The following is a 16,491-nucleotide window of genomic DNA, read 5'->3' on the forward strand; positions in this document are numbered from 1 at the left end:
CGTTAAATCTAACATTCCCTAAAAAAAAAAAAAACGTTAAATCTAACATAAGTTTTTTGACAAGAAATCTAACATAAGTTGTTGATACATATCGTGTGTGTATTGTAAACCACAATGTATAAAGTTCGGATGTTAATCATAAAAAACGATACACCAAGTTTTTGTGTAGTTTTTATATTTCAATTTTATATCCTTAGTTTATACTATACTATTTTATTTATAAAATCATTTTACGAAGACTACAAATCAATCTAGATAGTTAAAAATTTATAACTCTCGCATACACTATGCATCAACTACTTGCATTAGTTTCCATTGATATTATCATACGTCATGTAAGATATTTTTTTACAATCTTATTTTCTTCACCCAATAAAATAACTATTTTAAAAATAATTACGTAGAATTTTGTAAGTTGAATATTTTTATAGAGAAAAACAGGTTCTAGGAAACTTCAATAAAATACATGGTGCAATTGCAAATTTCTTTCTATAAAAAAACTCTTCCAGAAACATTATGGTGCGGCTGCTAGGCTAAATAAGAAAAGGAACACACGCGCAAATTGAAAGAAAATTGGTTTCATTTCATCATTGATGATATCATCATCAATCATAATTTCAAAGGATGGTTGACTGTTAATGGACCTTGACTTGAACTTTAGAACTTAGATTGGGCAACGTGGTTAAAGAAGCAAGTTCCAATTTAAGTTCTACATTTTGGATGTCCCAAATACTCAAACTTTGCGGCTCATTAACTAAATTATTTAGACGTAAGGCTTACTTACTTCTGTGATAAATTATTACTCATAGTTTGAAATTTTTCATTTCGTACATATCACTCTAATTGCCCAGTCTCACTAGACAATATATGAACAGGGAACTGATGTGAACTTCTATTTAATTATATTAGATTGTTTGATTGTATTAACGAGTGTTCAGTTAGAAGCTAACACAGGAAATAATTTATGATGCAACTTAATATATTAGATTTAGTCCATATGTAATAATGAGTTGCAATCTAATTTGTTTCTGTTAGGAAAATGTCATAAAATTGTGAGCGCGTTTGTCATAGTTTAAAAAAAAAAATATTTTTGAAATAACTTACTTTGTTTTTATTTTTTGATGGTCGGGATTCGAACCCCAGACATTACATATATCATGCATTGAATATAAACTATATAAAATGAATTCTTTTGATCCTTATTTTCTTTCTCCTAGAATTTTGTTTTACTTTTTTGAGAAGATGCTCTCAACAGTTTCTCATTTAAAATTGTTTTTAGATTTTTTTTTTTTAAAAAACTTGTAACAAAAGAATCCAATTTTTTTTTTCCAAATGAACGATCCAATAATTTTCTTTTTTTGAAGGAAGGATCAAATATTCTTAAAAGTGATTATTTTCTTAAAAAAGCTATAACAAACCGGCTCTAAAACAATTTTTTTTGTGCGATTCAAGCATCCTTTATGCGTGCAAGACATGCATTCTTATTCTTGAAAACAAAAAAAAAGAAGGTAAGATTGGATAAAAGAGGGTGTAGCAATAGAAAGGAGAGTGTAAATAGTATCCCCATACATGTTTTGATCTGGGCTGAGATTTAGTGAGCAAGGCCTGTTATTCAAGAGCCCAAGCCCATTTATCAGATCTGATTCCAGAACCAACCCTAACGAGACCAGAATCAAATTCAACACGAAGTGTCTCTGCGATTCTGAGAATCGAAGTGAAGTGAAGTAAAAGGGTTTTTGAGCTTTGAGCTCGAATTTGCAATCGAAAATGGACGAAGACGAAATTCTCGGTTACGTAACCGCATACTTGAAGAAGAAAGGGTTTAAACAAACCGAAAAAGTTTTCCAAGAAGAATTTCAACAAAACAAAACAAGTTCATCCTCCAATTCCATTCTCGAACCTGACATTGCCAATCACCTTCATGCATTCTCTCAGTAATTTTCCATTCTTCAACCTAATTTTTTCATTCAACGATTCTTCCTCTAATTCACGTAAATTCGTAATGTATTGTGTTTTGCAGGTTGGAGAATGGTCCTGCAAGGTATCATAATGGATATAGTAGATTAAGAACTTGGACTTATTCTTCATTGGATTTATATAAGGTAATTAATACACTGTTTAATTGCTTAATTTCATTTAATTTGTTTATTGAATCAAAATTATGTTTTAATTTTTGCTTTTTTTTCTTTTTCTTTTCAGCATGAGTTGCTTCGTGTGCTTTATCCGGTGTTTATCCATTGTTTTATGGACCTTGTAGCGAAAGGGCATATTCAAGAAGGTACAATAAGTTCATGTACACTTGCATAGTTTTATTGGAATGTTTGGTTTTGGATTGACTTATTTGTTCTTATCTACTTACATAACCACTTATGAGAATGTTTGATAGAATTCATGGAAATAGAATTTGACATATTCATAAGCTTTTTTCAGTTGATTTCCATAAGCTCTCCAAGATAGCTTAAGAAAACTTTTACCTTATACGAAAATAGTTTGATTTCTTGTAGTAATAACCTATATACAAGAACTTATATGATAGACACTTATGTTATAAGTGCTTAATTAATCTGTTTATCCGAACATGACCGAAATGTGAACCATCAGATGTGTTTTATAAAATCAAATATTTTGTTTTTGATGTCCTCAGCTCGAAATTTTTTCACTACTTTCCGCGAAGACCATGAATTGATGCACTTACGTGACATTCAAAAGTTGGAAGGAGTTCTTTCTCCTACTCATTTGAAGGTTAGTTTCTATCTAAAATCTTATTTTACTCTCTGAGCATCTTCTTGTTTTTTGGATAATCATTCATCAACAGTTTGTTTTGAATAATCCAACTATGTTCTTTTTACTTAGGAAATGGAGTTTGCTCATTCGCTAAGGCAAAGTAAATTCAACATAAAGATATGTGAGGTAATATCTTTATTCTTCTGAATCTGAATTAGTTTATTGACGAAGTTAGTTACAGGTTGTTAGAGCTAGTGTGTAGGATAACCAGTTTCTAAATAGACCTGATGCACACTGTAATGATTATGAATTCAGAAATGAAAGAATAACATTAGAGATTCATAGAGTTCTCTCAAGTGAATGTACCAAGTGTTCATCTTCTAACATACTCTACTGGATTAATTTCAGACGTCCTTCAGCAATTTAACTCCCGTTCCATGCTTTCTCTTCTGTGTTACATGAATCTGTTTTTTACCAATTTATATGATGCTTTTTATTTTGAGAGAATGTTTGGCTATTAGGATTTGTTCCATAATGATGTCACTTAACAGGCAGAACAATTTGTAGGCCTATTATGTGTCTGTCATGAAAGTTATCTATGATATATGATCTCAAGGGTTAGCCATCTGGGGCTTCAACCCTTACTTCAAATCACTCAATTCCTTGTTGGGTTGCCCTTGGACTCTCCTTTCCCATAATGCAATGCAAATGACTCTTCATATCCAGAGGCGGAGCCCCTCATGGGCCAAGGTGGGCCATGGCTCATCCCCAATTTTTTTCTTCTTATTATATATATATATTATGTTTTGTAATTATATGATGATTGTGTAGCATGCTGTAGTGGTTAAGAGCCTTTTTGCCAAGTCTTATGTGCTAGGTTCAACTCTTGCCAAAGCCATTTTCATTACTCTTTTATTTTCTTTTGTATAAAAAAAAGCATTCATAATTGTTAAAATAATCCTTTTTTTTTGTTACTTAATCCTTTCTTTCTTTAATAAAACATAACTCCTTTATTCAATTTAAAATAATCTTTTCCTTCCTTACTCTTATTTTTGGGTACAATTGTCTCTTTACTCTTTTATTTTATTTTATTTTTATACAAAGGAAACTTCAACTCTTTTTTTGTCAAAAAAATTCTCTTTCAAAACACATAACATATTTTTTATATAAAAGAGGACCTCAACCATCTTTTATAATGCATAACATATAACATAAATGTTAAAATATCCTTAAAAAACATGATATCATAAAAATATTTAATTGTATAAACATTATTTTTTAGGTAAAAAAAAAAAAAAAACTTCCCTAAAAAAAAAGGTAAAAAAAAATACTATATTCTTTATTAAATTAAAATATATTTCATTATTGTACTTGATTATAAGTATATTTTCTTATGTAATGATCTTTTTTACATTAATATATATGTCATGAGTTTTATTTTAATTTTTTTTTTACTCGGTCGTTTGATTCAATTCGATTTAATACCTATACATCTGTTTATTGAAGTCGAGTTATTTAATTCAGTCGTTAGGTTCAATGACCTAGTTGTTCGATCAATTATCTTGTACTTTATTAAGGTTGATAAACGGTTCAGATTTTAAAATATCGGTTTGAATTATATTCAACAAATAACAAATTTGTAGTCATTGGAACTAACCAATAATAAAATGTACTTGTAAGAAAATTAAGCTCCATCACTATTTATGGCCCACTCTAGACTTTTTTTCTAGCTCCGCCATCATATCAATGTGGTTTTCCATTTAGGGTCCGTTTTGTGCACATGATATTCAAGAGACATGATAGGATTAGAAAATGGTTAAGGATAGGATAGGATAGGATAGTGACATGATAGACACTTATCCTATCATGTGTTTGGTGTACACATGATAAGAAAGATGATTGAGAACAAAAAATTCATATCGTTTAATTAAAATTATGAGGAATTGAACTTTATTGAATATTTTGGAAATTGAATTGATTGGAATAAAAAAAAAACACAACATACTGCATGTCGAAATCATTATAAGGAATTGAATTGAAATAAAAAAAATTGAATTGAAGAAAGCAAAAAATTTAATTGAAGAGAAGAAGAACACGAAATGAAAACTAAGGATAAAAAAAGTTTAAATCATCAGCGAAAAATTGAATTGGATAGAAGAAGAAGATCACGAATTGAAGAGAAGAAGATCACAAATCGATGAGAAGAAGAAAATCAGGTTGAAAGCAACAACAGATCACGTTGGAGTGGAAATCAATTGGGAAGAAAATCTGTAAAAAAAATGAAAAAAGAAAAAAAACATGAAGAAAGGTAGAAGCAACGAGAGTCGAAGGAGGTATTGTGAAAATAGATGATACGCGTGTCTGATAATTTATGCTATCAGGTTGCTAACCCACCCAAAAGGCCAAAACTAAGGATAAAAATAACAAAGGAGAAGTAGGATAGGATTAAAAACAGGTTTAAATTATCTTCCTGTTGGTGCACCAAACAACGGATTGAAACAGGATATGATAGTCTTATCATATCCTGTCTTCCTATCCTATGCACCAAACAGCCCTTTAAGGTGTTATTATGGTCTACCTTTTTCAATGCTTACGGATCCAATCTGATGACTGTATAATCATGCTTGCACATGATACTGGACTGTATTAATCTGTTTATGTTTGTATTTGCCTCTTCACTTTCATCATTGCTGTGTTTACATTTTTCCGTGATGGAGGAAGCTGATAATTGTTATTGTTTTAATAGTATTCCTATGAGCTTCTTCTGCAACATCTACACAGTACTCAATCAACCACTATACTTGGTATAATCAACGAGCATATTAACTTCCAAGGTAGTTTTTTTCACTTTGAGCTGCATTTGTTCATTTAATCTTTTTGTTATTGCTCATACCTCATTTTTCTTTTTTACTTTTTATGTAATATAGTTACCTCTGGACAACCTAGCTTGATTTCTGATGATCCAGAGGCTGTTACCCTTACTGGCAGCAGCCAGGAAGCAGCAAACCAGACAAACCAGAAAGAAATACATTGGGGGGTGAGGCTATTATTATATCTTCAAATTTGAATAAGTTAGGAATTTTGATGCTGATGTTGTTTCTGTTAATTTGAATGTAGTTATTTAATTACTGGTAATGCTTTTTGATATATTTTTTTAATATTTATATATTTGAAAGATGAAACATCAAGTCCTATATATCAAGTTCTCAATTTAAACAATGTTATGAGTAAATTTTTTGCCGAATTCAGCAATACATTCTCAATGACTGGTTTAATTTGTGAACATGATAGCAAGGATATAAGAAGTTTATGAGTAAATTTTTTGCCGAATTCAGCAATACATTCTCAATGACTGGTTTAATTTGTGAACATGATATCAAGGATATAAGAAGTTTAATCAAAGATTTATCTATTCAAAACTCCTTTTTGACCAGCCTCAGTTCAACTTTTATCCTTTCATCCTCCATCTTCAACGTTACAAGTGGTCTAGTCTCGATGCATTGGGTTATTGGTGTACTCGTAGTCCCTCCCTCTGGAATGAATTATAAACAAAAATGATCAAATTAAGCATATTAAGAAAGATAGTTGTTCACATTTATTCTATGCAATCCCAATAAAAAATTAAGTCTGTTGCCTAAATTACCTTCCATGACTAATAAACTGGATAATTGGAAAAAATAAAAAAATAAAATAAAATTAGGGATATTTTAGAGATACTATCATTAAATATGAGAGAAGTTTGTTAACTTCTGCTTATTTTTTTCCGAAAGATTGAATTAATTTTGCTTATATCTCCTTGCCATGGATCAAATTTGGATTTTAACATCACCATTCTTGGTGTACAGTGTTAATTTCAACTGTTAATGGCTGTAGAGAAACAAAGACTGCATTTGTTGCTCTTCTAGCTTCAGAACTGCTCTTCATTATAGTTTTTGAATGAATGGCTTTGCTGATGTAAATTACTAATGACTGGTTCAATAGTTGCTTGAAGACTCGCTAGAAGAACGGTTGGAAAAGCCTGGGGCCTTACTTTCAGACTCTGAAAAGGGCGACGGGGAAGCAAAAGAGGGGGAGAATGACGAGAATAAGGTATATCTTTTTCAAAGTGCACCTCTGACTCTTTATATCCTTCCATATTTTTAAACGGTAACCTAGTCCTCGATATATTTTGAACCTAGGCATTTCTAGTAATGAATTTCAATTGAAGACATTTTTGCCATTTTAATTCTATAATCCATTATTTGAGTTTTTTTTTTTTTTTTGCTTTTAAATTATACATGTTTTTCTTTTAGAAAAGATCAATTGAAGTAGGAAAGCAAGGTGCTTCAAGCAAAAAGATGAAAAAGGATAGGGGTGGAACTGCAACAGGGAAAAGTGCAAAGCCTGAAGTTACAACTGTATCAGCAGCTCCTCGAGTTAAAGCAGAACTCCCCTTGCCCATAATGTATGCTCTTAAATCTAAATCTTTATTCTGAAACTACTTTAGGTATTAGCATTTTAGGTCACTTTTAATTACAAGCTAGTAAATTTTAACTTCATTCTGTTGATTTTAATAATGTTGCATTGTTGCAGCCCAACAGAGGTAGAACACTCCATCCTTGAAGATTTAAGGAACCGTGTACAACTTAGTAGTGTTGCACTGCCATCAGTTAGCTTTTATACTTTTATCAATACGCATAATGGGTAATGTCTACTACATATTTTTCAATATTATTTATTATGTTCGACTTCTTCCACTTAATGCTAATATTTTGGTCAACTCTCTCAGTTTAAGCTGTTCATCAATATCCCATGATGGATCATTGGTTGCTGGAGGATTTTCTGACTCATCACTAAAGGTCTTTTTAATATGCATTCCCCATCATCCATCTATCTCGAAGAATACCCTCTACCAATAGAGTTTTATCTTAGTTGATGATTGAATTTCTGATAATTTTTCCGATTGTATGCACAGGTTTGGGACATGGCAAAGCTTGGACAACAACCCTCCAGTTGTGAGTTTGAATTTGGTTATTTCTTTTGTTTAGACTAATCTATGACTCGTGCATTCTTTGATTGATAAACTTGGATGTGGTTGGAAATAAGTATAATGATTGAAAGACTATTTTTAATGTGCTTCACTGAACCAATATAGTTCAAACAATGCACTGAATGAATCAACTCGTTTATTAGTGAAAGATACTCTGATATTACTTTATATTTTATAAAACTTTGGCTTAAATATGTCATTAGTCCCTGCAAATATAGTGGTTTTGGGTTTTTGGTTTTAGTCGCCTACAACTTTTTTTGTTTGCATTTGATCCTTGCACAATAAAAAATCTTTGCTTTTCATCCCCAACGTTATTTGAACATTAAAAACATTTCTGAAACTAACGAAGGGACACATGTGCCAATATAAACGTGCCACTTGGATCCCATTTTATGATTTTTAATTTATTCTTGGCAGCTTTACAATTTAATAAATAGTTTTATTAATTAATACAAATAATATTAGATTTCCTCATTTTCTTCTTCGTGTTTACTTCATCCATTTCAGCATTTCCACCCTCCACTAAGTACTAACTAGTTTCTTCCTTTTTTTTTCAACAATCAAACAAACACAATTTCTGCAAAAAAGACTTATTCTGAACGTTAAAAAAAATGTTCTTGAGTTGTCGCATCATACTCGTGTTTGTTGATTCCACTCACAATACCGAAAACCGAAACCCTAATTTCCTCAATCCCCACCAAAAAGAATCTAAAACTTTTTCCCCAAAAAATCAAAGATAGCTGTGTTTTCATTTTTCCGTCGAACACTTTGGGTCGACAGCTTCTCGTCGGAAATGTTTGGAAATAAAACTGGTTCCTAAGGTTTGTTGCGACCTCATCATTGGTCGCCGGGAATGTCCATGGGTGGTGATAGTGTGTTTATTCGTGATGTTCCTTCAACGCTTGCGCTTTTGAAAATACTGATGTCCGTCAAATCGGCTCCAATCTGTAACTCTGCCAAAAATAAATTAATGTTTTTTTAAAATATTTGAATTAATTTAAAATCATAAAGTGGATCCACGTGGCACATTATTATTGGTCCAGTGTCTCTCTGTTACTCAGAATTTTTTTTAATGGTCAAATAATGTTTAGGGATGAAAAGCAAAGTTTTATATTGTGCAATGATCAAATCCAAAGAAAAATGTTGCAGGGACGAAAATAAAAAACCACTACATTTGCAGGACCAATGACATATTTAAGCCCAAAACTTTTCACTATATCATATATAAAGAGAGGGGCTGAAAGATACTTGGTATTTTTTTTTTTTGTTGTAGTTTAAGAATATAACACAGGCCAATATGGTCATTCTGTTTTCAAATGTTTGGGAAAAGATTTAAGGATAAGATCTTTGGGTTTCTTTCTTCTTGTGCTGGGTTATTTAGTACCCAAACATAAGTGATATTATTATAATTTATATGCAACGAATGGTAGTCATTTTCTTGCTGATATGCATACCAAAGAGGCTATTAATGCTAAAAAACACGGCTTTTGCTAAAACCTTGAAGCACCGGTGCATGTATAAAAGAATTTGATAGTTGTGTTGAACAAAGCCATCACTGAGTTTATGATAACTCATGCATTGCTTTTTATAATCGTCCTGTTATCAATTCTGCCATCCTCAGCTCTTTCACAGGGTGAGAATGATACGTCACAAAACGAACAGATGCTCGGAAAAAGTGGTGGGAAAAGACAGTATACACTGTTTCAAGGTCACTCAGGGCCTGTTTATGCAGCCTCTTTTTGTCCTGTTGGAGATTTTATACTTTCATCCTCAGCAGATTCAACAAGTATGCTTACTCATCTCGTTTGAATATTTGCCCGCAATGTTTCTTCTTTGCTTTTGGCATCGTATTTTTTTGTTTATTTCATACTGTAGTTTTAATTTTGGGTTTTAAATGTATTATGCAGTTCGTTTATGGAGCACAAAGCTTAATGCCAATCTTGTTTGCTACAAGGGCCACAATTATCCTGTTTGGGATGTTCAGGTAAATCATTTTTTCTGAAATTTTATTTTGATGATGAAATGTAGAATCGGCATGCCAAACACTTGAAGAAAATATTACTTTTAATAACATTTGATGTATTCAATTTTTCCACTTGCTTTGAACAAATAGAGCATGTGCATGTGTGCGAGTGCGAGTAAGATATTAATTGTTTTTACTACGCTCTCAATATGTCCTCATAATGTGATTCACATTATTTGTTGCATCTTTCTGTACATATACATTATTATGAATATGAGAGTAAATTCATTTAGCAACAACAAAGAAGTGTACAAAAGTATAGGAGTATTGGAGGTCCTTCTTAAATTAAAAGGAGAAAATATCCAACGTCAGAGAAAATAAGACATTGATTTTGCAAAGCTACCCATTCCCTCAAAGTATCTGTTTTTTTTTAAACCCACTTTATTTCTCTTTAGCCGGCTCTCTGTTTCTTTTTAGCCTAGAGAATCGACGTCTGTTAATGGCAAGATATTGTATGCACATATATTTTGGAAGGTTGTGTTTATTTCTTTTTCCTGGATGCAGTTTAGTCCCATGGGTCATTATTTTGCCAGCTCTTCACATGACAGAACTGCTAGGGTTTGGTCCATGGACAGGATACAACCCTTAAGAATAATGGCGGGACACTTGTCTGATGTTGATGTGAGTTATTATTAATCAATGCTTTCTCTTGTTCTAATTTTCTCCAGAATATGTTCTCGACAGGGTTTATATGTTTTCCTAGCTCATTTGATTTTGTATTTAGATCTGGTGATTTAAGAATGCGTGCCTGTTTTATACTCTTAATTAGTGCGTCCAATGGCATGCCAACTGCAACTACATCGCAACTGGTTCCAGTGACAAAACAGTTCGACTATGGGATGTGCAGAGTGGAGAGTGTGTCCGGGTTTTTGTTGGTCACAGGGGTATGATCTTGTCTTTGTCAATGTCTCCTGATGGTCGCTATATGGCGTCTGGTGATGAAGATGGCACAATCATGATGTGGGACCTCTCTAGTGGCCGCTGTGTCACGCCTTTGGTCGGGCACACGTCATGTGTCTGGTCACTTGCTTTCAGGTGATACTCTACCTCAATCAAAATATATTAACTCATACTTGTGGGAACTATAGGTCTTTGCGGTTGCTATCGTGCTTTAACTAATGCTATTCATAATTATTGGATGTATCAGTTCTGAAGGTTCTATTCTAGCATCTGGTTCTGCTGATTGCACTGTAAAATTATGGGATGTAAATACGAGCACCAAAGTTTCTAGGACAGAAGAGAAGTAAGTTTGTCTAACATGGCAAAATATACAGATTTTTGTTCTTATATTATTACTAATTAATTATTCTTTCGGCAGAAATGGGAATGCTAACAGACTCAGATCGTTGAAGACCCTACCAACGAAATCCACTCCTGTGAACACTTTGCGGGTAAATGTACAGTATTGTATGATTATATGTTTATCCGTGGATATTGTCGATAATCTTATGATTTGATGTTTGTATTCTGTTTTTGGAAGCAGTTTTCTCGAAGGAATCTTCTTTTTGCAGCTGGAGCTCTTGCAAAAAATGCTTAATATATTCTGAGGATGCCAAGTTGGATAAAAATGTTAAATCATGTACACATTTTATACAGGATTTTTTTAATGTAAATTTTGTAATCACATTTTTGTTGTCCATCTAATTTATATACCTGTAGAATGTAGTGTTAAACTACTGAGCGGAGATTAAGATCATATTCTTGCTACTTCAAAAGCCAAGTATAGGTTATATTGTTAAAACCAAAAGATTAAAACGAACTTGTGCATAAATTAGCTGGTGTGCTTTTGAGAATCCAATTTGCATCCGGGAACATTGAAGTATATTATCAACGCTTGTTTCACGTAATGCTTTTTCTTTGAATTGAGTTTACCTAATATTTGAAAAGAAAGACATTAATGGTATAATTATAAGACCCTTTTGAGAATTTTTTGTCCCTTTTTATAAGACCCTTGCTTTTTTTGTCCCTTTGTTGTTTCATGTAAGTTGCTAAGGGTCTGTTTGGGAAACCCAAAAAAAGAGCTTTTAGCTTATAGCTTATAAGCTCGTTTGACAAAAAAATCTGTTTGGTAACACTTTTTTACCATGAGCTTATAGCTTATTTCACGAGCTTATAAGCTATTTTTCAGAAGCTATTCCAAGTAGCGTTTGAGCTTATAGCTTCTCACTTTTTCTTCCAATTTTATCCTTATTATTTCATTTAAATTGTATTTTTATCCATTATGATTTTTATAATAAGCTACGTAATAAAGACTACTATCCCTTTATTCCAATTTTTGTATATATATCAGCTGGCCTTTTTTTTTTTTTTGAAAAAATATATACCTTCGCTATTTTTACCAAACACTTCAGTTAGTTTATCAGCTAAAAACTATCAGCTAGTTTATCAGCTATCCGCTATTTTTACCAAACAGTGTCTAAGTATCCACATTAGAACATTTCTCTAATTCATTACAATTTGTCATTTTCAACACCTATTAGAAACATTAACAGTATAATTTCTGAATTAATTTATGCGACTTCATTAAAGAAAAAAAATTGATGTCTGAATACAAATCTCCGTACATTCTAGTGAATCACTCATTTGAAACAGCAGCTTCATAATATATTTATCATCCTTCAAATAAGATCACAAATAGCAATTAATTTCAGATTATAACGAATAATAATAATACGCACCATTCGTAAAAATAAAAAATCTCAGACAAACTGAGCATATCCACTTGACCAACAAAAAAAACTGGAGTGTGATCATTTAGAAGATTGAGAATTCATAGCCAAGTACTAGTTACGATTTAATGATTTTATAATTTCTTTGAGGAAATGATTTATAATTTTGTATGTATATGAGTTTAACCGTGAATGTATAATCTCTCAAAAAAAAACGTGAATATATAAATCTTTATTTTCTTTTGTCAAAAAATATTTATTTTCTATTAAAGGTGTAGTTTGAAAAATAATTTTAATATTGAGAATTCAGAAAGAAAGAAAGAAAAAACTCAATCACTTAGAGCCTGTTTGAAACACTTCCCAAAAACACTTTTTTAGTTTTTAAAAACTTGAAAATTAAAAACTTTTTTGCTAAACTATTTTTTAAAATTTTTTGAAACTGTTTTGAATTTTTTAATTTTGGGGACTAAAACAAAAACATGTAAAATGATAACTATTGTAAGAAGAGGACTTGTATATTTCAAAAGCTAAAAAGAAAAACTATTTCAAAGAGACTGTTAGTAATGTATCAAGGCTTTGCTTGGATGGGAAATAATTAGAGAGAGACAACAGTTAATGAACCCCCTGATTAGGAAAGAAAATGCGAGAAACTTGCTTTATCTTTTTTTTTTGACAAAAGAAATATGCTTTATTTTTTTTTTTTGGTGGTGGTCGGAGTTTGAACCCTGATCTTGCATATATTATGCATTGTCCATTGCAACTGAGATAAGCTCACGAGTACGAAAACATGCTTTATCTTTGTTACTCGATTTATACCACCCAATGTACCCAAATTATTTTTTCACAAGAATGTCACTCCATTATCCTCCACCTTAATGTATTGACTGTATATTTTATATGTACAATTAATAACGGTAATACCCATAAAAAAACAACGGCCATGCCATAAAAACAAATAGTAGTGTTATTTGAACATCAATTTGCTTGACAACTAAATGAACAATCATATTTTTACAAAGAAAAATATGTATTGGCACAAATATCAAAGTAATAGAGAGAGAAAGTAAAAATGTAATATGAGTATGAGAGAGAAAATTGTACAAAAGTTGTTAGAAAATGGTTGTACAAATATCATTTCTCAAAAACAAACGCCTAAGTTCTCGATTAATAAAATTTTATGTTGAACTTAACTAAAAATAATTTACATTTTGTCAAAAAATAATATACTCATTTTGACAATCCAATAACGATTAGATAAGATGACACAAGTTTCTTCTATTTTAATTAAAATTTTGGATTCGAATTCAGTCTTATACATGCAGCAACGACAAAACTCGAGTTTGCCAACCATTTGAATTCCACAAAACTCAAAAGATTAGTCTTCGCAGTTGCATGCGAAAGATACCCTATTTATACTAAAAAAACTCATTTGATAGAATATCTTAGCAGTAAATAGAGGTGGTGGTGGGTGTCTCTTCCCTTTGGGAATTACTTCCCCTCCCATTAAAAAATATCTCGGTAATTTTAAAAGTGCATTCATGAATACATAATGTCTTAGCAGTAACTAGAGGTGGTTGCTGGATGCCTCTTGTCTTGGAGAATTACATCTCCCCCCTTAAAAATCTCTCACAATTTCAAAAGTGCGCCCATGAATAAAATAAACTATACCTCCTTGTAGTGACATTTTTACAACTCCTTTATATTTAAGTCTCAAAATACAAAATTTAGGATTTGAAACGTATTTCCTTAAAAAAAAAAAAAAAAAAAAGGATTTGAAACGTATTATTCTTCCTACAAGCAAGAATACTAACCACTTAACCAATTTCATATAAATAGTTTATCATATTTATACATTTTTGAATTTATTTTAGCCCTCACACATAATTATGTCAAGCTCCCATCTCTTGTGCCATCAAGGTACGTTTATAGAATACAAAGGTAAAAAAAAAACTTCTAAATTCTGAAAAAATGGAATGAAGAATTTTCTTGTAGAGGGAAAGAAATAATTGCTCCAGTAATTATAATATAAATAGTAAAAGAAATTGATGATTTTGATTGGTATTAACTCAACATAGATATATTTATCCACTTTTTATTGATGGGTAATATAGTTTTTTTTTTTTGAAAGAATTGATGGGTAATATAGTTGTCACTTAATATTATTCCTTTAAACTAGAAATTCATTGCAAGTTACTTATTTTAAAGAGAAATGATATTTGTACAACCACTTTGTGACAACTTCTTGACAATTTTTTCTCTCATATTCACATTATGTTTTTATTCCCTCTCTTTCTTTTTCTCTCTCCATTGTTTTTGACCAATGAAAATTGAGAAAAAAGAAGTTATCATATAAATTGTTTCAAATGATTGTTCAAATATCACCGCTCTATTTTAAATGAATCAAATCTCTCTCTTCTTTGTCAATATCTTCTGCCAGAAAAAAAGTTGTAAGCTATATTTACTCGATGCAGTTTTAGGCAATAAATTAACAGGATTTCACTACCCTCACGAAAGAAGAATTGTCAAGATAAATAGGCTTAAATGCTCTTTTTGTCCCTTAATTATTTAATTGATATCGCTTTGGTCCCTTAACTAAAAAAAGATTGTTTGAGGATTTTAAGTTTTTTTTTAGTCTCGTTTTGGTCCCTTCTGTTAGGTTTCCGTTGTTTTAATAAAAAACGTTAAGTGTGGACACGTGTCACCTTGTCATTGGCTCTGAGTTTTTTTTTACGAAAAAAATAAATATTTTTTTTATTAAAAAAAAAATTATTTTTTTTAAATATAAATATTTTATTTTTTTGTAAAAAATTCCCAGAACCAATGACAAAGTGACACATGTCACTTTGTCATTGGCTTTAGGATTTTTTTTTTAAAAATAATATATATTTTAAAAAAAATAATTTTAAAAAAAAACTCAGAGCCAATGAGAAGGTGCCACGTGTCCAGGAGTTAACTTTTTTTAAAACCCTAACGGAAACCTAACAGAAGGGACCAAAATGAGACTAAAAAAAAACTTAAAATCCTCAAATAATCTTTTTTTTAGTTAAGGGACCAAAGTGATACCAATTAAATAGTTAAGGGACCAAAAGAGCATTTAAGCCAAATAAATATATAAGGAGAGAAAAAAGAAAAAAAATGAAAAGGGCAATATAAAGAAGTGCTAATACATGACCATTAAACTTTGATGAATTCCACATGTTTAGATATGTGGTAACAAATTCAAAGCAAAGACATCTTTTCAAATTACTACCAAGTAACACACCACATGCCACAAGGAAACTAGCGAAGGTACTATACATATATAAAAGTTACTCACATCACATAACTAACATAAATGTAACATAATCTCAATATTCCCACTGAAAAGTGTTGTCAAAAACCTGGTTTTTGTTCATGCCTTTTCTTCCTTTAGCATTTTGAATCATCAGTATACATTTGTTTTCTATTCAATAACTAATTGAACAACAAGTAAAACACAGTTCAATTATTAAGCAAAATACAAACTGCACAATCTGTAACTTATTAAGCAATCTGCACAATTTGCACAATTATTAAGCAAACACAGTCCTTATTTAGGATGAATCCTACATTCTGTGCCGCTGTTATTTGATACATTCCCTTCTGCAACTTGAATACTACAACTCCTGATAATTATTAATAATTCATAATAATAAGAAGAATAAAGTTTAAATTCACTGCAAATTGCATATCAAGGACAACAATGAAAGATGATGTCCGTGGACCAAGAGTCCACGACAATAAAAGCAAAAAATTTGTTCTATCAACTTCAACTTTATGCTTTATTTCTAACTAACTTCCATTTTAGGCCTAATATCTCTAAAATGCGACCTGTTGGAAAATGTCTAATCTAGAACATTTGAAAATAAACATCAGGCTGATGAAGTTTTCATTATGCATGGAATTTGTGCTCTACTATAACCATTTGCCTCTCAGCTACCTTAGAGTGTGTTTGGATGGAAGAATGTTTTGAGGGAATGTATTGTTTTGAGAGAATTCAAATACTTTGGGGTGAATTCCATTGTTTG

At 31.2% G+C, this 16,491-nt stretch overlaps 1 protein-coding gene across 1 annotated transcript; it reads left to right on the forward strand.

Annotated features, from left to right (window-relative positions):
• The first annotated feature begins 1,657 nt into the window (after nt 1-1,657).
• Nucleotides 1,658-11,598, forward strand: LOC11425826 (transcription initiation factor TFIID subunit 5). The gene is made up of 19 exons (XM_003603253.4): nt 1,658-1,934; nt 2,021-2,102; nt 2,200-2,278; nt 2,645-2,742; nt 2,854-2,910; nt 5,471-5,558; nt 5,652-5,761; nt 6,706-6,813; nt 7,017-7,168; nt 7,297-7,407; nt 7,493-7,562; nt 7,679-7,718; nt 9,375-9,539; nt 9,661-9,737; nt 10,281-10,397; nt 10,546-10,811; nt 10,924-11,019; nt 11,095-11,167; nt 11,260-11,598. Exons 1-19 carry the CDS (start codon nt 1,768-1,770, stop codon nt 11,311-11,313), a joined length of 2,010 nt encoding a protein of 669 aa, XP_003603301.2. The 5' UTR covers nt 1,658-1,767; the 3' UTR covers nt 11,314-11,598.
• Nucleotides 11,599-16,491: the final 4,893 nt, after the last annotated feature.

Source organism: Medicago truncatula, chromosome 3 (genome assembly GCF_003473485.1).
Source record: "Medicago truncatula cultivar Jemalong A17 chromosome 3, MtrunA17r5.0-ANR, whole genome shotgun sequence".
In the NCBI taxonomy this organism is placed as follows: Eukaryota; Viridiplantae; Streptophyta; class Magnoliopsida; order Fabales; family Fabaceae; genus Medicago; species Medicago truncatula.